This window comes from Prinia subflava, chromosome 5 (genome assembly GCF_021018805.1).
Source record: "Prinia subflava isolate CZ2003 ecotype Zambia chromosome 5, Cam_Psub_1.2, whole genome shotgun sequence".
Taxonomy (NCBI): domain Eukaryota; kingdom Metazoa; phylum Chordata; class Aves; order Passeriformes; family Cisticolidae; genus Prinia; species Prinia subflava.
In genome coordinates this window covers 10978897-11003928 of record NC_086251.1, presented here as the reverse complement: position 1 = coordinate 11003928, position 25032 = coordinate 10978897, and the positions used below count along the sequence as shown (strand labels likewise).

The 25032-nt window shown below is 38.4% G+C and overlaps 1 protein-coding gene and 1 long non-coding RNA gene across 4 annotated transcripts in view; one reads left to right on the top strand and one right to left on the bottom strand.

The window, feature by feature from the left end:
* Nucleotides 1-22574, top strand: part of BBOX1 (gamma-butyrobetaine hydroxylase 1) — a 53234-nt gene extending 30660 nt beyond the window's left edge. For all 3 annotated transcript variants that reach the window (XM_063397996.1, XM_063397994.1, XM_063397997.1), the window contains 7 exons: nt 1389-1762; nt 3463-3577; nt 11971-12169; nt 15980-16085; nt 19299-19495; nt 20206-20372; nt 21501-22574. In XM_063397996.1, coding sequence (XP_063254066.1) covers nt 1514-1762; nt 3463-3577; nt 11971-12169; nt 15980-16085; nt 19299-19495; nt 20206-20372; nt 21501-21661 — 1194 coding nt within the window. In that variant the 5' untranslated portion in view covers nt 1389-1513 and the 3' untranslated portion in view covers nt 21662-22574. The remainder of the gene's footprint in view (nt 1-1388; nt 1763-3462; nt 3578-11970; nt 12170-15979; nt 16086-19298; nt 19496-20205; nt 20373-21500) is intronic.
* On the bottom strand, nt 17781-22703 carry LOC134550988 (uncharacterized). Its single transcript, XR_010080493.1, has 3 exons — nt 22567-22703; nt 21480-21646; nt 17781-19474 (listed from the first exon to the last, which is right to left on the bottom strand). It is a non-coding gene; the product is annotated as an uncharacterized LOC134550988 (long non-coding RNA).
* Between the last annotated feature and the right edge of the window lie 2329 nt (nt 22704-25032).

Here is a 25032-nt window from a genome sequence, read left to right as displayed (position 1 = left end):
GTTCCAATGGTACTACTATACACAAACATAAGAAAGAAAGAAAACCAGTATTCTGCTTTGCTGTACTCAGTTAAATGAAATGGAGATCCAAGAGTCCTGTGTAGCCTAGTTCTAAACTGCAGCAAAGGAAAATATTGAAAAACCATCTGATAACTCCAGTAGGCCTTTGTGAATCAAAATACTGAAGCCCAGGACATTTTTTTTGTGCACAGAGACAGCTGGTGAGACTTTGGTCCTGGTAGCATCAATATTTTGCCCTGTGAGCTTAACAACAAAAAGAAAATATACTTAATATATATGAAATATTTGATATTGATAAAGTCTATTAAAATACATATATAATGACTTACTGATTCAAGGAGCCTCCCCTGAATTTTTCAGAATAAGAAAAACATTAGATCAGAACTTTTCTAATTCTAGGATCTGGATACACCATCTTTCTGCAGTACAATACGCAACTAGTCTTAAATAAAGAGTGTATCTATAGAAACCGGTCTGGCTATGAAAGGAGAGAGGAACTCTCACATAACTCTGTTGCTGTTGTTGCTAAAGTCATGTTTACAAAGCTTTTCCTTGCAGGGAGGTGGATTCTGTGTTTTCTATTCAATAGTATCAACAGCAGGGGTTATGATTGTATGTACTTTCATGCTTTACGTTTTGAACATGGTTAGTAGTAGCTCTGGCTTTTGGTTTGCAGAATTCGTTTTGAGGTGCCTTTTTATGAGAGACTGAAATGTTATGGCTAAGGGCCTCATCATTTTTATGAAGGACTTCTTGCCTTTTATGGCAAAACTGTATAAAGAAATTGTGACCACCAAAGCCCACTCCTTCCTGATTATGCCTCCTGATTGGAATTTTGGGCTGTGAGTTAAGCCACCTAAGGGAATATGAGATAATGGTGACACTGTTGTCCAGTTACCTCAGGTCTGGGGAGAGTAAATAAGGCTGAGGAAGAGCATATCCACAAGAAAGCCAGACCCAGCATCTGTCCTGAAAATCCATTCTGGCTGGATTCAGGCTGGGGAGGTCATAGCTCACAGACTCATTTGCTGAGGCCAGGTTTGCACATGCTCTTATTCCAGCCAAGGGTAGAGGAGGTTTTAGGGCTGTTGTACAATCTCTGGTCAGAGGGAGTAACAACAAAAGACAACCAAGATGATGGATCAAATTGAAGGGATTTTTGACTACATGTGTCTGAGTACACCCTCTGTAAGCAACATATAATGAATATTCCTGAAGTCTAGGTAGTTGGAAGGGAAGAGGCAATCATTGCAACACTGTCTTTTTGCTACACTGACTTTTTCAGTAATAAGCTGCTCTTTGCTGGTGTTTTAGGAGCTCCATGATGGAGTTCCCTCTGACATCTCCCTCTGATGTTTTCAATATAGAATCCAAAAGGTGGAGGGCAGTGGCTCATGCTCTGCTGAGGACCGTAATCCCTGGAGGCCAGGGGTGTTACCCACTGACGGTGCAGAAGGGCAGGAGCCCACTCACTGAGAGCCTTGTGGTCAGCATGCTCCAGACCACCCAGCAGCTCAGCATGAGCCTGGGGATACAGAAGGTAGAAGCTTTGGACGAGGGCCATTTCATATGTGTGAAGTGGGAGGACGGAAGTGAGAGCAGCTACCCCTGTGTCTGGCTGAGGGACAACTGCCAGTGTCCCCTCTGCTTCCTGGCCTCTGCCAGAGCACGCAGGCTGCTCTTCGAGGATCTGGATGTGGACATCGTGGTGAAGCAGGTTGCTCTGGCAGATAGAAAAAAGGTATTTGAAGCAAACTGTCATTCACCTTCTTGTGAGACTTATCTAACCATGCTTATTAATCTAAATTTGAGAAAATTCCAAGTTATGTTTTATTCACAGTTTGCTTATTTGCAAAGCTTTTAGGAAGAATTGCAATTTGAGGAACTCAGATCTTTCCACCTTCATATGAAACTTCACTTTATAGATGTTATGCAGAGGCTGCATAAACCCTGGCTTCAGCTTTTATAATATTTATATTATAATAATTTTATAATATTTATACTAATATTATTATATTATTCTAATGCTTTTTAAAATTCTGCTATGTGCGTCTTCATCACTAGTTGTTGAAAATACAGAAATTTCTTGCACATTTAATGATACTTTTTCCTCTCTTTATTCTTTAAGTAAATGGCTTGAAAATCTGAAAAACACAGGGCAAAACGATGATGACCTTAATCCATAACAAAAATATCAGCTTATTAGCAAATCTTCAATCTAAAAAACCCCTTCATCTCAGAGGGAACACTCAAACCAAAGTTGAATCCAGTAATCAGAATTGAACTAATGTCTGTATCCCTGTCTACTTATCTACACTAACATTTCTTCCTGAAAAATGGAAGGTTATCAAGCAAGAGAGGATAGGAGCTGCCCTCCTTATGAGTTTCAGTCTTTCCTGATATATAAAAACCTACTATATTATTTAGATTTTTTATGTTTTATTAAAAGCAGTGCAAGGCTCCTTTGGCAAACTATTTTCCTTCATTTTATACTGAGATGCTTTAAACATATTGAATATGTAGCAGTCAACCCTGGGTCAGATGGGGCAGCCTTGCTACAGGGGCAGCTTGCAGAGGCTAACCCATGTGTGAGTGTCTCAGCCACAGCCTAAGCCTAATTCCTAGCCACAGCCTAATTCCTCTGCTGAGGAATTCTGGGCTCCCAAGTTGATTGTAGACAAAATTAATGTGATGCAAATTCACTGTTTGATTAGGCAAATTAGGAATTGTCTGCTTCCACTTATATTTAGAAACTGATGAAAGCACAGCACTAATACTGAAATGATACTGATAGTGTTTTACCATCATACGAATGAGCAGAGTCATGTGAATTGGGAATTGATACCTATCCATCCACCTTAAAAATTCAGCTGAAGGTCTGTGCTGGGCTAAGCTCTTTCAGTTCATGACAAGCAAAGCCATGTGCTTTCTTTACGTGTTTTTTTCAGGAATTGAAAAACCCAACACTTTTTAATAATTGGTTTGATAGAGGGAAGACTTCAAAAAAAGATGGATTTCTCTTCTAACACAACATCCTTGCCTATTTTGTTCTTTTTCTTTTCTCACGACCTGTCAGTATTTTGCAATATAATTTTGCTCTTCTGAGTTAGGATGAAGTGATCTCCCCAGTGATATGTCCCAGTTTTTACAATTCCCTTCTTTCTATTAAGTGCAGCTCCCACAGTGGGAACAGCCCACACAAACCAGCAAATTAGGTCATGGGTTGAAATGAAAATGAACATTTATAAAAAGTGTCAGAATTTGAATTGTGTTCAGGTTGGGTTTTCATTACTTGTTTGTTATCATGCTTCAGTGAAAGTTTACCTCTGATATTATTGATTTAAGTATTATAATTTCTGCCATTTCTAAGGTGTTTTATTGTTCTAGATGATATTGTTAAAATATTTTTTTCTAAACTCACCTTTTCCTTTGTGTTGAAAGATCTCAATTACATGGCCTGATGAGCACACAAGTGAATATGAAGCTGAGTGGTTGAAAAAACGATGCTTCTCTGAAGAAGCCAGAGCTGTAATGCAAGCAGATTTATTTTTACCAGGTAGGAATTAAATCCATGTCTGCCATGCTTGTGTCTAATGCAAGGGGTTTGACACTGACAGTCCTGGCCAGAGGTGCCTGTGTGAGGACGCAGCTGAAGCAGGAGCCCTTGGTGCCCAGTGCCAGGCTGTGCATGCATAACAGGAACTCGTGGTTATCTTTTCCCTTGTCTACCTTCTATACCTGAGAGAAATACAACTAATTGGGCTGCATTTACTTTCCTGAAAGCCTTTTCTTTCCAGAAGGTGTTAATAGGTCTCACAAAATATCCATAGACCAACAGTGATCTGTGGCTATGCAAGTGTATGAGTGGTGTTTAAACTATTTTAAGTTTTTCTAAATTTTTCTAAAATGAAAGATTATTTGGAATTGCAAGGGAGTTAAAACTGAAATATTTTTTCCCCTTTTCATGGCCTTCTTGTTAAAAAGTAACTGTATAGCATAGCAGTGTGTAGTGCTGAAGTTCAGGTTGTGTTTGCTTTGCCTCCCATGCATATTTTAGTTGTAGACTGTCTTTTGATCACTAAGTGCAACTGTCTTTGTAACATTTACCCTGTACAAATCACTTAGCCTTTTAAGTGAATAATTATAAACCCAATAGGTTTGGCATGATGCATATCATCATTACTTTGACAGCCTTTCAAACGGAGCATGAAAATGTTAAAGCTTGCAAGATGCCTGCAGTTTTTCTTGACACTGTTCCTGTGAGATCTGCTCTTGCAGAAAGCTGTGCATCTGTATTGAATGTTAGGGCAGTATCTGTTAAAATAGGACATAACTGGTTTAAAACTTAAATTATGAGAAATATTTCCATTCATTTTAGTGAATGGTATAATAGGCTCTTCATAGTGCAGAATGGAACTACTTTCCCCTGGTACTATAAAAGTTTATATCTACTTTAATTTTGGCAAAAATAAATAGTTATGGTTACTGTTGTGGTTACTATTTTGAAGGCTTTGGCATGCTTCCAGAGGTAATATGGTGAAGACAAACAAATCTCATTCAGGGAAACTAGATTTGATTTTTCAGATGCTAAGAGCTTTTATTTGTGAGAATGAATATGCTGTGAAAGCTAGCAGGATGTTTCGTAGCCATCGAAGGGATCAACATAAATTGAACATTGCTGTAATTAATATCCAGACAAAATAATGTAGATCTCAGGTTGTGTTCATGGGCAAAGATATGAATTACTGATATTTCAGTATTTCAGATGTAATGCTGCTTTTTTCACCCATTATGAAATCTTAACTGGCTGTGATTTGCTTTCACATGCCTGCATTTGCACAGTGCTTATTCTTGGCATGTAAATACAGTGCATGTTTTGGAAGCCAGGTCTCTGCTCTGCCACTGTTCTTCTCCATTGGAGCCATCCGGGTAAAAATATACACCAAAGATCTGTTTCATTTTTTGGGCAATGGGTTTTCAAATTCTGTTTCACATGCTAGATCTGAAGAAATTAAGTGTATAAATGTTACACCCATTAGCTGGCTTTTTTTAGTGGTGTCATTCAGCTCTTCCTCATATTCTCAGACAAGCCCTTGCTCATTATGATTGACACTTCTTGCAATTTCTCCCAGGTTTCAGTTGCAAAAAAAGGCTGCATCCTGTGAGTTTGTTTGCTGGCTGTTTAAGATCTGTTTTTCATTGTGTATTGCAGTAAGTTTAGGACACAATTCCTTGTGGTGAGGTGGAGATGCATACTGCAAATTGCATGCCCTTAGAGGCAGCTAATCATATCCTAGCAGTGTAGTGTTACAGACAATGATAGGAAATGCCAGCCCTGCATGCTGATTCAACAAAGAGAAACAAAAGCTCGCCAGACTGCTGTAGCTAAAGGTTAACCTTCACTGCTGAGATTATCACAGCTCTGGCTTTTTTTTTTTTTTGCAAGTGGTTATTTGTTTTTAGTGCTGCTTTTTAAAAAAATGGTTTTCCATCATAGTTTCTGATTCAAAAAAACGTAGCTGTCATACATTGTGTCAAACCCAAAAAGAAGAGTAGGTCAGATTTTCAGTGCATGATGAAGTGACTATAAATAGCCCTATGGCAGTATGTGAAGATTTGCCTTTTAAAACATTGCCAGATCCTATTCATGCAATATGCAAAATCAAAATCTGCTATTTGTGCATATCAAGGCTCATTTCAGCCCAGCTTACAAGATGCTCCCAAAAGAACAGCAAAAGAGCTATATTCTACTTCTACAGCTGTGGTGTCTCAAAGTTACTTGCTTTTTTTCTTTCTGTTTACTTGAGTTCTACCCAGCAGATGTCACAAGAATGATTTACCATGTTTATAATTCAGATGCTGGGTGTAGTAGAAGATGCTTGTGAGATACAATAAGTAAGCCAGTATCCAGTATCTAGCTTCATTGTGTTTGCTGAGGCTCATTTTCCAACATGCTGGCATACCAACAGCAGGATGGGGATGGGGGTTTGGGGGGGTGGAAATTAGATAACATAACAATGATATTTTCCTATTGGGTGAAAGAGAATATTCTGTAGAGCTAGTCTGTAGTGGTACTTAATATTTTTAACCTTAGGTTAAGTTAAGGTTTTAACAGCAGTTTAAAGGTTTCAGATGATGATAGTTCTTTAAAATAGGATGATACTGGATATATATATATCCAGCTCCACAAAAGTTTGAATCAGGATGTGAACAGGATCAATGGTCTTTCCAGTTTCTCTGCTAGGTCCTGAGACATGATAATTTTAGGAGGATGAAATTAAAAGTAGATTTTTACTTTAAAAGTTTGATCATTTGAATTTATCTTGCAGTAATAAGAGCTAATAAGAGCTTGATGACATGAGATAGGCTGCCATAAATATAACTCACAATACAGCAAAAAAACCACTTGGCTTTCAACAAACATTAAAATACATACTGTAGACAAAATAATTTTCAATGAAGGAATTTACTCTAGTGATGTCTAAACTTTCCTATATTTCTCCAGAAGATTTTGATCAGCAATGCCCCAACTTGTGTAGTAAATGCTGGGTAATTCCAAGTGTTGATGCATGCACACCATCTGCAAATACTGAGCAAAAAGCATCTTCTCATTTTATGCAAACTTCAGTGTAGTTAGGACTAACTTGGTGTGATCAAGAAATGGGATTTTTGTTTTCTCTACCTTTTCCCCCCCAAATTATTGTTCTGAAATTATTGAAAGATACATTACTTCTTTCAGAAGTGTTTCATTCTTCTCATTTTGAAAAGCACATAGATCTGGGGTTTTAGTAGTCACAACCTAGATTATCAATAAAGACACAAAATAATTCTATTACTTGTTTTTATCCTGTATGAGATGTTCAGTTACATTTGTAGAGGGCCCTGAACAGGTTGGATAGATGGGCTGAATCCAACAATGTGAGGTTTAACAAAACCAATTGCCAGGTTCTGCACTTTAGCCACAATAACCCCTGCAGCACTACAAACTGGGGACAGAGTGGCTGGATAGTGCCCAGGTGGAAGAGGACCTGGGGGTACTGGTGACAGCCGGCTGAACATGAGCCAGCAGTGTGCCCTGGTGGCCAAGAAGGCCAACAGCATCCTGGCCTGTATCAGGAATGGTGTGGCCAGCAGGAGCAGGGAGGTCATTCTTTCCCTGAACTTGGCACTGGTGAGGCCACACCTCGAGTGCTGTGTCCAGTTCTGGGCCCCTCAGTTTAGGAAGGATGTTGTGATGCTGGAACATGTCCAGAGAAGGGTAACAAGGGTGGTGGAGGATCTGTCACACAAGCCCTTGTCTTGGTTTGGAAAGACAGGTATCTGTCAGGAAAAACTGGAGTTTTTCTTGGAATGGAGAATGTAAAACCCCCTCCCTCCAAATTATTACAATTTTGCAATTAGGAGCTTTCAGGCAAAAAAAATACGGGAATAACAGTACTTTACGAGGAATATTAAAAAATACAAATGCAGTAATAAAAAAGAAAAAAAAAAAAAGCAAGCAAACAAACAAAAGTCCTAGAAAACTCTGGCGGAGTCAGGAATACGACCTGACACCCTGTTGGCCAGGGTGTTGGAAGCAGTCCAAATAAATCCTCCTGGAGTGACAGATGTGGTTCTGTTGGAGTAGAGATGATCCTGTAGACAGGTTCAGTGGTGGTGAGATGAGTCTGGTCTTCCTCTGGGAATCCAGTGGAAAACAGGATGCCTGGGGTCCCTGTATCCCCATTTTTATCTTGACAGGGAATGGCTGGCTCCTCCCCACTGGGTGGTGCATCTCACAATGGGATGATGTGTTGTGTCATTGTTGAGCTTTAATGGCCCATTAGCTAAAGATATCCCCCAGAGGGTGGACAGTTGATGAAAGAGAGAAGAGACACTGCCCCACCTGGTTTGAACAGCTGGTCAATTAGCAGAAGGCATTCACCCTCCTCCCCCTGGAGTTACAAGAGATAAAGAAAAAAGAAACCATTCCCCAACTGCTTTCTTTTGTTACATAACTCAAGACAGCCCTATAAAGAGCAGCTCAGTTGTTTAGCCTGGAGAAAAGGAGGCTCAGAGATGACTTTATTATTCTCTACAACTCCTTGAAAGGAGGTTGTAGCCAGCAGAGCATCAGTCTCTTCTCCCAGACAACCAGTGATAAAACAAGAAGACACAGACTAAAGATGCTACAGGAAGGTTCAGGTTGAACATCAAGAAGAATTTCTTCACAGAAAGGAGTTTAGGCATTGGAATAGGCTGCCCAGGGAGGTGGTGGAGTCACCATGCTTGAAGGTGTTTAAGAAAGGCTGGATGTGGCACTCAGTGCCATAGTCCACTTGACAAGATGGTGTTTGGTCAGAGATTGGATTTGATGGTCACAAAGGTCTTTCCCAGCCTAGCTGGTTCAGTGACTTGCAAACATAAAGATTTTTAATTTGGCAACTGCAGCTGTGCTGTGCAAGTGAGACCTAAGGCTGTCCAGACACTAATGACTCATTCCTATCTTTCTCACCCCTTCAGTTCTTAGAGCGTATGTTCTAATATTTCTACTATAGTACAATGGAAACTGTATTTCCTGCCTTAGCAGTGGGAAAAAAATTGTTCTATGATGACACGATAAAACAATGAAGAGCTTGAGTGGGATCAGTTACCACCAGGAAATACTGGCAGTTTAAAGTCCCTGTGCAGATCAGTACAGCTCCTTAATGGATTTTCAGGCCGAAGAGATTTTGTGAATAAAAATGAGTAGAAAGTTCCTGTTGTTTGGTGTATGGAAGAATAACATGCCATGAGGAGCACACAGTTTTCTAACACTTTCAGACAGTCTTTTTAAAAATACTTTTAAATGGAAGAATGTAACTATCTTCATATCACAAGATTATTTCCCATTCTCTGAGTTGTGCTTTCCTGTCCCTTTTCCAAATAATTATGGACCTGGAAATCTGTCATAAATATTGGACAACATATAGCATTTTCATCCCAAACCAAGGTATACGTGCTGCTTCTTTTAGTGCAGACTTGTCTCTCACCTACTGCTGTTGTGCCCACCAGGCTGTGATGCTCTCTGGGACCAGTCAGGAGAATCCCTTCCCTGTTTTTGATACAAATATGAATTGTTTAAAAGCAGTTCATGTGTATGTCAGACATAAGTGTTACAAATTAGATCTCAGAAGTATTGCAGCTTCTAGAAAGATCAAAATTGGCACTTGTATATTTAAATGAAGCTCTAAGCTCTCTGAAAAAACCCACAATTACTAATATGTGAAGCATAAAGATTAAAAAGCCTGCAGGAAATTCTGTGCTAAAGTTCATAATTTTCTTTGGGATATGTAGTATTAAATGGAGTGGTCACATTTATATTACCACGTGGAGCTATATGCATGGTTTCAACTTCGAGTGCATTTACCACGGTGTCATTAGAGTACATTGGCAAATGGCAAGGAGGAAAGGTTACTCCTGCAGTAAGTAGCTCAAAGGCTAAACTCTTGACTGCATCCACATGTCATTGAAGGGCTGAAAACTTGGAGCCTTTCTTCTCTGAAATATGAGGTAGGATTTAAAAGCCCTCGTGTACCAGCTTGCACCTTTAAAAAGAAAGAAAAACCTAAACTATTAAGGATGCTGTCTACACTTGTCACTGGAAGGGAATTTATAAGAGAAAAGTGAAACTTTGTAGAAAATAATTTATAACCTTGCAAGGCAGGATTGAACCATATTTACTCTCTAGCTTTCTTTGTTTTGTAGGTGTTTGGGAATTATTTTTGTTTGTTTGTTGGTGTTTTTAAAATGCAAAGTGATGAAATATTAAAAAAAAAAAAAAAGCTGTTTAGTTTTAGTAGCTGTTTTGAGAGAATCAGTGTAGAGTTCAGTTTCCTTGACACTTTGCAATTTCCACATTGTAGCAGTACCGTAAAGGTTAAATATCCCTTCAGTCAGAAGACAATGTTATGATATTAGTCCCAAATACATTTCATAATCTGGCAAAGGCTAAATTCCCAGAAAAATTATTTCTCTTCAAGTGGATATGAGAAACATTTTGAATTTAGCTTTTGTCTCCCTTTGGCTCCATAGCTTTTTGGATGTGAAGCCAGATGATAGTTGCCAGTGCTGAAGGTCTGGCTGGGTGGAAGATGAAGTTGGTGGTGGTTGAAATGTTCCCCAGGCCAGCTGTAAGGGTTGACAGGTTTGTTATGCTGTAATCCAAGACAGTCCCAGACTGGTATGCTGAGCATGTGCTGTTTTGCAGTGCTGTGACAAAGCACATATTTATAACAAAAGCCAAAACCACATGAAAACCCAACACCACAGTCTATGTCCCGCTGCAGAAGGGTCATCCCATATCAGGTGAAACTTCTAGCAAGAACAATAGGCACTGGGAATCTGAACAACTATAGTCCATGTACCCTTGGAAGCCTGGGACTCCTGGAGCTGCAGTTCAGTTCCAGGTGCATGTATGTATTTTCAAAAATGAAGAAAAATCTTTTGGTATATTCCTTGGAATTCTACTTCATGTTTCAGGAAAATTAGGAAAATATTTATTAGCAAGTCAGTAAGAAAACTAGGACAGAAAAGATGAAAATGTTCCGTTAGTTTTCACATGGTTATTTACCTGCCCTGTCTTTCAAAGGATATTCTTGGCAGTTCACGCAACATACTTAAAGCTATTTTGATTTCTTAACTTTTAATAGAGAAAAGAGAACATATTTTATTTTTCACCATCTTTCAAGTGTGTGAAAATATGTATATTAAGTTAAACACAGTGGAGCCATGAATAACTGACCGTGGAGTGGTCTCAAAAAGGAATTTAAAGAGGTGAGATTATATCCCTTCTCTTTTTTCATTTTATGAACATGTTACAAAATTCAACAGCTTGTCAGTTGTACTGCTACTTCTTTCAAACAGCAGTAGACTATAAAAGGTAGACTATAATAGATGGTCTTTGTGAAGAGTTTATATCTAGGCATGTGTGTTGTGATTCTTGGACCATCTCTAACTAGCCTTAGCCAGATGAAAGAGGAACCCTAGTGGCTGAAAAATATTGTAACTCTGTAGTTTCTGAGTTCAATTTTTTTTTATGAGCACATTATATTTTGTGCTTCCTACCTATATCTAGAAAGAGGTAAAAATGAAACCCCAAACCTGGCCTTTACATTTGTTTGAAGTATAGTATGTCCCTCAGTCACCAGGTAAAATTACCCAGAGTTCTCAATTTTGAAAGCTCCCTGGAATTTGTAATAGTTTTTATTGGTCCTGTCCATTGAAGAGATGTTGGAATAAATAGAGATACAGGTGTTTTATAAGTGATGCCACCTGCATAATTTCACAAATGTTTATGTGGTCTCATTTCTAGTGTGTGATCTCTGTGATTGGGCAAGTTATCTGAATATTAGCTAAAAGTCCAAGTAGGTAGTTGACTTCAAGTGACCCCATAGGCTGTGGTTGACCTCACATGACCCCAGCATTGTGCAAACTCATGAATTTGACCTCAAGTAACCCTGCAGGCTAATTGGTTTAAGCCAGGTGGCACAATTATGGTCCCAAGTGATGGGTCTGAAGTCAAGTAACCCCGTGGGTTGACCTATGAGGGATGTCTCAGGATGCTCCATAGTTTTTCACCTTTGACAAAAACTTTCAAAGCAGTTGTATTTTCAGATTTTAACTCTTGTGACTCTCCAGGACAGACAGAAAAATGCATACGTTTCCGATGCACTGTTAACAAAAAAACTCCTTTCAAACTGTCCTTTCATTTAACTTCTCACCTAAAATTTCGATACTGCAATGTCTTGCTGAATTTCATCCTAAGTTTGCTTTATCCATGCAAACTCAGGGACCCCACTGGAGATGGTTTGCAGGATTGAGGAATATTCACAAATACATAGAAATCCCACTAACTTCCTGTTGTGACCATGTCCTGAGTTTTGATACTAAAACCGCTAAGAACTTGTTTCTCTATTTCTTCCCTTTCAGAACGCCAGTACTGGGGCTCAGACCTTCAACTTCCCAAAATACCTTTTGAAGAAATCATGTACAATGATGAAAGTGCATACAAGTGGTTGTGCACTCTAAAGAAAGTAGGAATTGTTCTACTGACAGGAGCTGCTACAAGGCAAGGAGAATTGTTTAGACTTGGCCACAGGATTGGGTTCCTGCGTCTCACATTTTATGGGTGAGTTTGTTTTATAATAGCTTTGTTTTGCTAGTGTTGTAATCACCTCTAATGTTCTTCATCTAAGCTTGCTGTATCTATTTTGGGAATTAATATATTAAAGCAAGGTGTATGGTTTTTTGTAGCAATGCATCTGTATAACAGGCCATTTTGATGCACCAGCCAAACTGTTGGTGAGTAATCTTATCAAACCACCTGTGGTTTTGTTATTAGAGCCCTCAGCAATTTGTCAAGGTTGCTGAGAAAAATAGGGTTAAAAGTAAGAAAATAAGAGCCTGAGAAACTGACTACCAAGAATGCTAAACCTAGATAAAGGAGGCACAACGTGATGATGGATGCTTGACCAATTAGATGTCTTGAAAGAGATGTGCCTGCCTCATGAACAAAGGACTTAGCCAACCCAGAGATGTGTGCCCATGTGGACTGTAGATCTAGAATCTCTAATTGGCATGTAATGTAAACAGTAAACACCTTCTAGTGAAATCATATTGGTTCTGCTATTGCCCATTTACCCTACAGTTTTTTCTACATATAATAGAAAATTTGGCATCACATTTACATATTGTACAAGAGAATTGCTTTACTGTCCCAGGTAGGGTATGTAAAGAAGAGCAGCATAACATTAACTGCTGAGAGAAGGAAAAGCGCCTGAAAACAAATGTTGTTGGACATAGGGTAACAGTGAGATAGACTTATTTATCTCTGCCATGAAACAAAACAAAAAATCCCTAATGCAGTTCCATTCTGAACAGAGGAAGTTATCTGTTCTGAAACTTTTGCTCAGTCTGATTTTGAGTGATGGATATAGGTAGGACTTAGATGATGGTATCGTGGCCCACATCACCAAGAAGATGGGCTGAGTACCCATATCCCTGCATTCAACAGAGTATGCTCTGGAGAGCCATAACCACTCCCAACAAGCAGAGTTCAGCTTGAAGGAGCACAAGCAGGCACTTTTAAATTATCCTTTTGATATTAGGACTGACAAACTGAAGCTCTACCTCTGCAAGCATCTACTAAATGAGGAGACAAATGATGATGGCAACTCAGATCTTGCTGAGCTGAACCAGTGACCTCCATCTAACTAAGAAGATGTGTTTGTAGCTAATACTTATAATAATTTTCACTTCTGAAACAGAAGTTCATTTCTTACTGGCATCCAGTTCTGGGATGGCTTTTACAACTGTAATAAAATAATAACTTCGGGTAATTTCCCTGCTATTTCATTAAGAGCCAAATACGTGGCCTACAAATATGATAAATAAAAGGATAAACTCAGAATTGGCAAACTTGACAAACTAAACATTACCTCAACAAAACCCTGAATTTTAAACTGAAATGTAACAGCAATGAATATAATTCTAACATGTGAAAAAAAAAAGCCTTTCTTCTTGTCTAGATGTCTGCTTGGTGTGACCTCTCTAAAATGTCATTACTGTAAAAAGTGGAAACCTTCTCTGTGTCAGCCATATAACAACATCAAGAGATCCCACATTTTTAAATTAACCTTTTTCTTTCGATTATGGAGACCCAACTGCATTAATGAAGCCTCCAGTCATACCCCAATTCATTTCTCCAGCTTCTCATGCCCTAGACCTTGTGTTCCTCCTCAGTTCTGAAGCCTTGTCCAGTGCTTGGTATGGTGTGAAGGCCTTCCTTCTGGGCTCCAGCACTCCCACGAAGACAGCCAATCTATCAGTATCACCTGGAGGTTGTCAGCAGCTAAAGAAGGACATGTGTCCCAAATCTCATATGTATGAGACATAATCTTTTAATGAAGTGTAAGACCAAATGATTCAAATGCGGCTCCAGTTCCTAGCGCTGCACTTTCACAAGACTAAGGATGTAACAGACAGCCTGGTTTCCTACTGATGAAGACTGAGCCCATGTTGCTATCTAATGTAAAAAATTGCTACACCTGCTTGGTGCCAATCTTCCTTCTCTGTCAAACAGCCTGAACAATGGGCTTTGAAATCTGACCCTAATTATTAAACCATTAACCATTCCAACCCACTTTGCTCTCCTTAAGGTCCAAGAGTCCTCTGACATACCCTTACTACCTGTGCATACAACATGACCAAGTTGATGCTTCAGCTCAGTTGAGACTTAAACAAAGTAAGGTTGATTCTTCCATATTCAATGCTGAGCTCCGTATTAGCATCTTTGACTTCAAGTCAGTAACTTGGGCTTTGACCAAAGCTCCCTGTGTGGAAGAAAAGCTCCTGGGGATCAGCTTCTCTTGCAAATCCTGACAGAATAAAAGCAATGACTGCTGTTACAAAAGCTTATGGTGATTCTATAAAGTGTTATCACTACAGCAGTTTTAAATATTTCATATAAATGAGACAATTAAAATGTGTTAAATTATTTTAGAACTATCAAGTGACACCATAGCCTATTGAATTAAAGGTGGAGCAGATCTAGCTGCCTTCAGCACTAACTATAGGAATGATATAAAAGAGCTATTTTTTGGCTGTCAGACTGTGGAAATGTGGTTGAAATTATCATACTTGAGTAATGAGGTCATCTGCTGATGAATATGTGCTGTTACTCAACTAAGGTACTCATGAATATATGCCATACCAAATAATAAAAACTGTTTCTCCTAGGCAGTTAAACCCATTTGCAAATATTCAAGGGAGTTTTCCCTCTGGCAGTTGCAGAAATCTAATTTTAGCATTTTGCATATTTTCTATACTAAATACCACTTATAGAACAAAAGCATTTATGTACTATATATAAATAATTTTATCTGCATGTTCTTCAGCCTATTTTCTTTTTAAATTGTTATTAAGAAGTAAAGCTAGGCACACACCACCTGGAACATATCTGGCCTGTAGTATTCTACAAGGGAAAATGAGTTTCATAATTTCTTTTCAGTCACTGACGTACAATTATATGGACTCTGTATGCTAAATTACACTGTTCCAGACAAACATCAGGATCTATAACATGCATCTGCTGCTATCTTCAATCATGTGAACTTTGTGTAAACAAAACCTGTGGTTCTTGGTCTCAAATTCTCCTGCATTGTCACTCCAAACACATTTTGTCTGTGCAGCAGCATGAGATATTCAGGTCTTTTGTCATATAGCTGTGGCTTACTTTTTTTCACTGCAGTTGTCAGGAATTTTTTTCTAAATTGTGCCAAATTCCAAGACAGAAACTATGTAATAAACAGAGCTAGTTCTCAAAAAAGGTGTCATAGAAAGGGAAGAAGTTTCAAAGTCTTTCTTCAAGACATTGTCCTCCAGTAGCAAGTCTTCAACTTACAGGGAAGATGCCCCTGTAAAGGATACTCTATATTTTCTAAGATTATAAAGCCTTAAAAATAACTTCTGGGGAAAGTTACATGGCCTTTACAAATTTTGTATTTTATTAATAGTGAGCTCCATGTGGCAGAAGGAAAGTGGAAAGTTGATAAAAATAAATGGGCCAGCTTCTACTCACTTATTTCTGAAGCATCAGTACTAAGATGATCTCCCCTGGCAGAAGCCTCTTGGTTAGTGTCTTCAGCTGGCCTTTGCATTCAGCAAAGTGCCACCACTGGAAAACCACAGTTCTTCTAGGTACTACTACCATGGTGCCAGATGTCCCTTGGCACACTGAAGTTTATCTAGGACTGCTGAAATAAGCCTCTGTTGGGGTGGAGGGACACAGCTAAATTCTTATTTCCTTATAATGTTACAATATTTTCATGTTCAAAGATGAAATGACTCTTGTACTGTGATTTCACAGTTTCAATGTGTACTGTCTGGCATGCTGGCTGGATGTTTTAACATGTTTTCTCTTTTCCCTTTCATTATAAAGACCAACTTGGCAAGTGCAAGACAAAGCAGATGCTAGCAATGTAGCTTACACAAGTGGGAGACTCTGTTTTCACACTGATTACCCTGTTCTGCAGCATCCACCTGGGGTAAGTTGAATTTACTGACTTTTTCACCCGACAAAAGGGGAAAGGGAAATGTTCCTATAGTGTGAAACATGGTTAGTGATCAGTGGCTCTGAATTTTGTCTTAAAAGAGCAATGTAAAAATACCGATACGCTGATCTATATACACATGGGTATGCAATTTATACAGTATGATGTACATTCAGCATAAGTCTCCCATTTATTCCATAATTTTTAAATACAATACACAAAGTATTGAAAATATTACCATATGAGGAAACTTTAGGGTCTTTTATATGCTTTGAATACTGTTCTCATTATTTCACAAAAGTTAGGTGTCTAAATGCTATAGTCAGGTTGTGACATTTTAGGACTCATCTCTTCAGCTCAGGAGGGGAACAAAGAAATATGATTAAGATAGTATTCTGTTTTCTGTGAATTGGTACAAGATAAACACTTGTTTGCCCTTTCATAACAGACGAAAAAACAGGGCCATTCTGTAAAACCGGACAACCACAGAAAATATGTTTTCACCAGTCCCTGTCATATCAAAGTGTAATCCACATAATTCACATAATTCCAGAGAACTGGAAAGTAGTAGGAACAGGTACAAAGGAACACAGATAACTCTGAACAAGTTTGCACTATAAAACTTTCCCTTCTGCTGTGGAGTACTCTATTGTTTCTCTATTTAAACAAAAAGCCAATGTGATTTACCCGTAGTACCAAATACTTCACAATAAGATTATCTTTTCGTCATGTAGATACTGTTCATTGATGTGGAGTAAGAATGGAATAGGGTTTCATTAATCGAGAGCAGATGTGAATTAACTCACTGTCCTGGCTGTGCCAAAGCTCATGCTCTGCTATGAAACATTAGAGAAAAAGCACAATCTTTTTCATTCAAATGTGCTTGTAGGAAATAAAAGTATTAAAGTACATTGAAATGTTTTTGTACATTGTCCTGAATGTGCTGTTTTCTGTATATATCTAGTTATTACACAATATTTGAATTTTTAAGTCATATATAAGCCACAACCCCCTGAAACATTATAGGCTGGAGATGGTGTGGCTGGACAGTGCCAGGCAGAAAGGGACCTGGGGGTGCTGGTGACAGCAGCTGAACATGAGCCATCAGTGTGCCCTGGTGGCTAAGAAGGCCAACAGCACCCTGGCCTGTATCAGGAATGGTGTGGCCAGCAGGAGCAGGGAGGTCATTCTTACCCTGAACTTGGCACTGGTGAGGCCACACCTCGAGTGCTGTGTCCAGTTCTGGGCCCCTCAGTTTAGGGAGAAGAAAGGGCGTTGAGATGCTCAAACAAATCCAGAGCAAGGCTACAAGGCTGGTGAAGGATCTGGAACTAGCCCCATAAGGAATGACTGAGGGAACTGGAGTTGTTTAACCCAGAGAAAAGGAGACCCAGAGGTGACCTTATCACGCTCTACAACTTTCTGAAAGGTGGTTGTATCAGGTGGGGGTTGGTCTCCCTCTCCAGGCAGCAACTGACAGAACGAGAGGACACAGTCTTAAGCTGTGTCAAGGGAAATATAGATTGGATATTAAGGCAAAGTTTTTTTACTGAAAGAGTGATAAAGTACTGGAATGGTCTGCTTAGGGAGATGGTGGAGTCCATCCCTGGATGTGTTTAAAATAACAATTATGTGTGGCACACAGTGCCATGGTTTAGTTGAGGTTTTAGGGCATGGTTGGACTCTTAAAGGTCTGTTTCAACCTAGTGATTCTGTGATTTATTACAAACTTTTAGACATGTTCTTAAAGGATGATGATTAATTTCAGAACTGTCCCATAAAAATCCTGATTTAAGATTTCCTAGGACCATAACATAACTTTCTGCAGCCCTTCTTGGCTGGGCCAAGCTGTGCTTACCTTGCACAAGGCCAGCTGGGGCCACAAAAAAATAGAACTTGTTGCCTAGTGTTCTCTTCAGTGGGCCATTTTCCCTGCCCACATCTTCAGTTTCCCCCTTCATCACCATCACCAAGGTCTGCAGATTAGCTAGTAAGAAGAACAAACCCTGTTCCAGTCCTCTTTCCCATCCTGAGGGGATTTTTGTTTGGTTTGGGTTTTTGGTTGGTGAGTTGTCTGCCTTTTTGGTTTTGTTGTTTATTTGTTTGAGCTTCTTGTATTTGTGGGGTGTTTTTTGTTGGGGTTTTTGTTTTTGATGTTTTTGGGGGTTTTTTGGGTTTTGGGATTTTTTGTTTATTTTATTTTGGTTGGTTGGTTGGGGGATTTTTGTGGGTTTGTATGTTTGTCTGGGGGAGTTGTGTGGGTTTTTTTGGTTGGTTGGTTTTTTTGTGGGTTTTTTTTGTTCATTTGTTTGCTCACTTTTGGTTGTTGTAGGGGGATTTTTGTATGGTTTGGTTATTTTTTTTTCCTAGTGGTCTCAGAAATAATTCACCATCATGGAAGGGCCAAATGACAAAGGTGACAAACATTTGATAGGGCGAGTGTATTTCGTGTCATTTGCAGGATGAGCAGTTACAGTTTGTGTGATATCTAGAGCCACAGGGAGTTTTACTGCATGTGTCAGCAGCTCAGATTTACACCAGTGCAACCCAGAGCACAGCTTAGGCTTTTTGCTCCATCTTACACCTTGGCAAATTCATTCTAAAGTGAAATGAAACTGTCTTAATGATACTTGATCACAGAGACAGGCCTTCTCTGACAGCTTCTTCACCTCTTTGAGTGGATAATTTGCATCAGGTGTTGTTTCAGGACAAAGCTAATATGCCTTGTTGAGATGTGACTGAAATGCATTTAAAATTATGTGACTGCCAGAAAGAGGGACTCAAAAGAAGCAAGGCCTCTTTGCCACTGACTCACAGGTTGCAAGCATTAGAAAGAGGATGGATTTATGAACATGCTGTTTTAATTTCCCACCTTTGTTATACTAGTGGCAGAGTGTTGTGAAACTGCAAAATGAGAACTCAGTCTGTCACTGGAAAAAACCCCGAAACAACACCAAAAACAAAACAAAACAAAACAAAAACAAACAAACAAAAAAAACCCCCAAAACAAAAACAAACAAAAACTCCCCCAAAACCCAAAAAAACCCCCAAAAAACCCCCAAAAAACAAACAAACAAAAAAACCCCACCACAAAACACCCACCCAACCAGAATAAAAAAAACCCCACAGATGTGATAGAACTGATACTCATAAATTGTTAAATATGCAAGCTATTTATTTTTTTAAAGAGGTGTTAATTCATTCCAGGTTCAGTTTCTTCATTGTATAAAGCAAACAGCTGCAGGAGGTGAAAGTGAAGTTGTAGATGGATTTCATGTATCCAACAAGCTGAAGAAACAAAATCCTGAGGCATATCAGATCCTGTCCTCTACTGCTGTAAACTACATTGATGTTGGGGTGGACTACTGTGATTTTGCTGTGCACTGTAAACAAAGGATTATAGAGTGAGTAGTTTCAACAACACCTGAAAAAATCCCTGTCGTGTGGTGAATTACATGTTGGTAGGAGGTCTGCTCCTGCCACCCTGTGGGAAAACACTGGTTTAACGTGGTCTGTAGTTCTAGGTTTGGGTGGGGGTTTTTGTTTGTTTGGTTGGGGTCTTTAGTCTGTTTTTTGGGGGGGAATTTGTTCAGTGCATTGTACCACTTACTTGGTTTTGCCACACACAAACAAGAAGTGGTGGTAATTAGAGTAGCTCCTAGACACAGGCACAGGTTAGCAACACCAAATCTGTTACTAAATGCCAGCTGATGTACATATATATCATGCCAAGGAGAGATCATAATTTGAAACATTTAGATTAAGAATTATATACTATCAAAAGATGAAATGCAAATGCTCATATTCTTTTCTGATTTAAAAAAGTTTATTGTTTATTTTTAAAGGTTTACAACTGAAGAGTGTATAATACAGATTTTTGAGCAAATTAAATGTCTACACTTTCTCCTGATTATCCTTTTTCCTAGTTAGGCTTAAATAGCAAAATCCAATCCAATAGCAATCTGAATTTTACTGTAGAAACATACTGATATTCCAGCAGGAAATTCAGTTATTTTTATATTCAGTTTAATCATCTTGATCTGTTTCAGTAACAACAGAATACATTCCTTTTTTGTTTTCCTCTGCTTTTTTCCCCCTTTCCTTTGTTTTATAGCATAGATTCCAGAGGCCAAGCTATTCGCATCAATTATAATAATGCAACAAGAGACACAGTGTTTGATATACCAGCTGAAAAAGTGAGGCCATTTTATGCAGCTCTAAAGGAATTTAATGATTTATTAAACAGTGCAGAGCACAAGTTTACATACAAGCTGGAACCAGGTCAGTAAGCTGCTTCTCCTCACAACAATTTTTCACGTATTTTTCCTGACAAAATACTTTAATACTGCTAGCACTAGTACTGAGAGAAACTTAGAGTCTTTCTGTAATCTATTTTATTTCCTCCTGCATTCTTACATTCATGTCATATATTTCTTTTGCCATTGTTAAAGAAGAAAATAGGGCAGGGAATAGTCTACCTATAGATTACTCGAATGTATCTTTATACTGAATCCAAACCAGCATTTTATGCTACATACCGTATTAGAAATTGATGTATCAATAGCACCATAGATAGGAAATACTGTGTGTGATATCATGCATGGCCTTAATCTCTGTTCTTTCATTCCCCAGCATTAAAATAAAGATATGAATCTCTCAAGAGGTATTACAGAAGTAAATTCATTGGTGTATCTGACTGCCTCATATACTACGATACTTGTGTCTAAAATGTCTGTGAGGAAATTAATCTCTCTTCATTGGAAACACACAACAAAATAATGTGTAACATCACATTAATGGAAAAACAAAGTGCCTTACATTACATTCGTGCCATCCATTTTGTTGATTAATGCATCAAAATGGTAGTAGAGGGAATGGGGAGAAGATAAAAAAGGGAGTTTATTTAATTCAAGATTTATCATAATGGTAGCACACAAGGGAGAAAAATTAAATTAGTATTCTAGCATTATTATGTGATTTCCTAACTTTCAATGTCTTGACTTTTTTCTCATGAAATTTTCTTAACAGGGATAGGACGTATGTGTATAGTACAAATAGTACTAGACTGATCCAAAAAAAGTATCCTAGTGGCTTTCACCCATTTTATTTATTTCACCCGTATGGATTTGCTGTAGTTGCCTTTCTCCTCAAGGTTTGATTTTCTTAGTGTCGACTCCTCTACCACTCTGCTTTTTAACTTCTCATTGTACAAGAAATGAAAGAGATGTCAAAAGGGAACTGGCCTCTCCAATTGAGAAAGTTAAAATTACTCTGTTGTTGCTTTGTATCTCCAGCTGGGCTATTTAAAATTATTGCTCCCTAACTGTTGATATGAATCTACCTTTGTATTTTTTTGAAGGAATCAACTGTAACATTCCAACTACTGACCTTTGTGCAATCTCTTTATAGGAGACATTGTGACATTTGATAACTGGCGTGTGCTTCATGGTCGTCAAAGCTACCCATCATGTTCAGAAGTGACACGTCACTTGGAAGGTGCCTATGCAGACTGGGATGTAGTCATGTCAAGGCTCCGGCTCCTTAGGAAAAGGGTCCTGAAAAAGGATTGAGCTTTTTTCTAACTAGAATGAGCAAAACGTAGATTATCTAACCTCAATGACAACAGCAATATTTAAAAAAAAGAGTCTTCTATTCAGAAACAAACATTTTTGACAAGGGCTTGTCATAGAACCAGGGTAATGGCTTTAAATTGATGGAAGGTAGGTTTTGATCAGGTATTAGGAAGACATTCTTTACTGTGAGGGTGCTGAGGTACTGCAACAGGTTGCTTAGAGAAGGTGTGGCTACCCAGTCCCTGGAAGTGTTCAAGGGCAGGTTGGATGGGGCTTGAAGCAAGCTGGGATAGTGAAAGGTATCCTTGCTTATGGCAGAGGGAGTGGAATGAGATGGTCTGTAAATCCCCTTTCAACCCAACTCATTCTATGAGTCTATCATAAATATATTTTTGATTTCTATAAGCTAAGAAATGTTTTGTTCATAACAATTTAAGATTTATCTGTGCCCTGGTCATTGAATCTAGGAAATATACTGCTATGTCTGTTAGTTTATGTTCCTTTCATAATCAGTGTGCAGAGTGGCTTGAAAGATTATCATTTTACTGGACTAGGGATCACAATGCCTTCCTCTACACATCTACCTGCCCTCCCTAGAAAGCTTGAAAGGTAAAATGAAAAAGTATTATTAACTAAATTTTGTTATGAATGGCACCTTCCTCTTTTCAGAGAAGCATTCTTTATTGCATAAATCATAACTAAAATTCACTATTAAAATAAAAAACACTACTGTGGTGTTATTTTTGAATACACACCTTTCTAGGTAGAACTCTGCTGTAATACATGAGACCATTGAACAGAGGCTTTTTCTCTATATCCCCCTGTACATGTTTTGACTATCACAGCCACAAATAATTTTTCTTACATTTCCAAGTCCATAAGCTCAGAAACCATAAACTTACCAAAGAATGCATCATATTAATGTTCCTCTGCATTAGGAAGATAAATCACTCTCAGTGTAGAGGTCACAGACAGGGTCAGAAATTCTATCAGATGCCATGTACAGACCTAAGATCTGTAAAGCAGACTTTTGAGTGAAGTCAGGAGGAGGAATGCTGATGATGCTTGGTGGCTAGAAATGACAAAGCAGAAATGGCTATTGACTTTGCATGTGACAGAAATGTGGCAACTGAACCCAAATCCATTTTTACCACACCTCCAATAGATCTTTAGGATGTTTTCCTCTACTCTGGATTCTGAATAAAAATTATGCTATGTAGAAATTACTGCAGCCAAAGTAGTGGAATTCTTTCCCTATATTCAGATGCCAAATGGAAAAAGAAAGAATTTCAAAGTACTTGTTTTCATACTCAACAACATGTCCACAAGGTTATTTTTCACTCTTCTTGTGGTGCAGAGTTAACAGGATGCCTCTCACCATGCTGTGAGCTTGACAAAATAACCGCTCTTCTACCCTCAAATCCTTCCATTCAACTGTGTATTTTCAAACTGTTCCTTCCAAGTCAAATAAATCTGAGTCTCTTCTTAGTAGGGTAACACAATAGATCTATAACTACAGAATTAAATAATTATAGACTTAAAGTAAAGCAGGCTAGATGAAGCTTTGAGCAACCTGGTTTAGTGGATGGTCACTGCCCATGGCAGGGAGACTGGAACTACATGATCTTTAAGGTCCCTTCCGACCTGCTCTATGATTTTATGACCTCAAATCAGTTTGCAAACACTTCCATAGCTTCTACTCATCATTTAACAACATATATCAGCTGAATAATAACATAAAACTCAATTAGGCCTTTTTGTCATAGGGCAGGTTGAATCTAGTCCTCTTTATTAAATAGTGAAATGTTATTGTCAAAGTTATAACCCCATGAAATAGTCTAGCAAAATTGGGGTTTAGGGGTAATGATATCTCTCAGTGCCTCCTTTAATAATTAATTATGGAAACGAGGAAATTTTTTTTTGTCTTTGCTATAAAAGAGGGAAAAGCTGAGGAAAGATTAATACCTATATTCTTGTATTCCAGCAATGCTCTGCATTAATTGTGATATTTTCCATATAAAAATGGAGTGAATGTTGCAATTTATAACTACTAAGATATCCTGTGATTTATACCAGTCATTAATACGGAAGAGATATTTTCCACTTGTATTCTATACTTTTCTGAACACTTTTGTTCAAATTTCTTTTTATTAAAATCTGTTATGGAACTGATTGCTGGTTTGAGCTTGTATCCAATTTCACATGTAATATCTTGCATGCAGATATGAAGTCATTATTGTTACAAATATTTGTAAATATTATTAGACTTGGATCCATTCACATTTGTCCTGTATACTTAACATATAGTTAAAATATAACTAAACCCATATCTTTGAACAGAATTGAGTACAAATATTGGTAAAAACTGTTCATCAGTGGAAACATGAAATCCTGCACAAGTAAAAAAATCTAATTCCCGTAATGCCTTCATGAGCACAATATCCAGTTAAACTGGGAAAGAGTCTGACTACCCACACAAACCGAATGCATATCAAAACTTATGCTTGTGCCTGAAAACCCTCTGCTCAGCTTCTAGAATCCAGCTGCTATCTGTATCAGAGATTTTAATTCTAAATTCCTTTGTGACTTTAGTTGTACTGGAAAAAGATTTCCTGATGACTATTGATACCTGGTCAGGCTAAATAGAGGAAGCCCCAATTTTTTTTTTTTCCACTTCTTTTCCAAAAACACACAAAAGGTGACATTGCAAAGCTTGAAGATAGCTCCGGCTTCTGGCGTAGCTGCAGTACAGATACATGGTCACGTAGCATGGGTACCTCAACCATCACAGACTAAAAGGCTCAACCTTCTTTGCCACCTTACAGCAGCAAGAAAAGAATCATCTGTCAATAAGTGTTTGCAAGACAACACTGAGGAAGCTTTTAGGCTGTATCCAGAGGGTAGTAAAGGACATGATTTCACTCAGCTGTTGTAATCCAGAAGTTCTAATGCTGTGTTAGCTTTGTGCTGTTCATGATACATCAACTAACCAGGCTGTGGTCAGCAGCTGGCTGCATCCAGCACAGGTGGAGAAACAGAAAAAAATATATGCCCATGTTACTATTTGCAAATGCCTTTTCTCTTTTGTTCTAGTTTTCTTCTCCTCCCACTGCATTTTGTAGCAATGGATTGGATTGGAATTGGATCCAATCCCAAAGCACCGTTTTCATTTATACTTTGTAAAATCTTCTTTTATATAGCAGATTTCCAGCTATTGTTTAAAGCTTGCTGAAAGTAAGTAGCATCTTTGGCAGATCAGTACACAAATCTCTGTGGATCACTTCAGCACAAGCTCCACTCTGCTGCTGTTGAGTCACCTGCTGCATGTGCCAACTAATTTTGGTGAGCAAACCAGAGTCCAGAGAGAT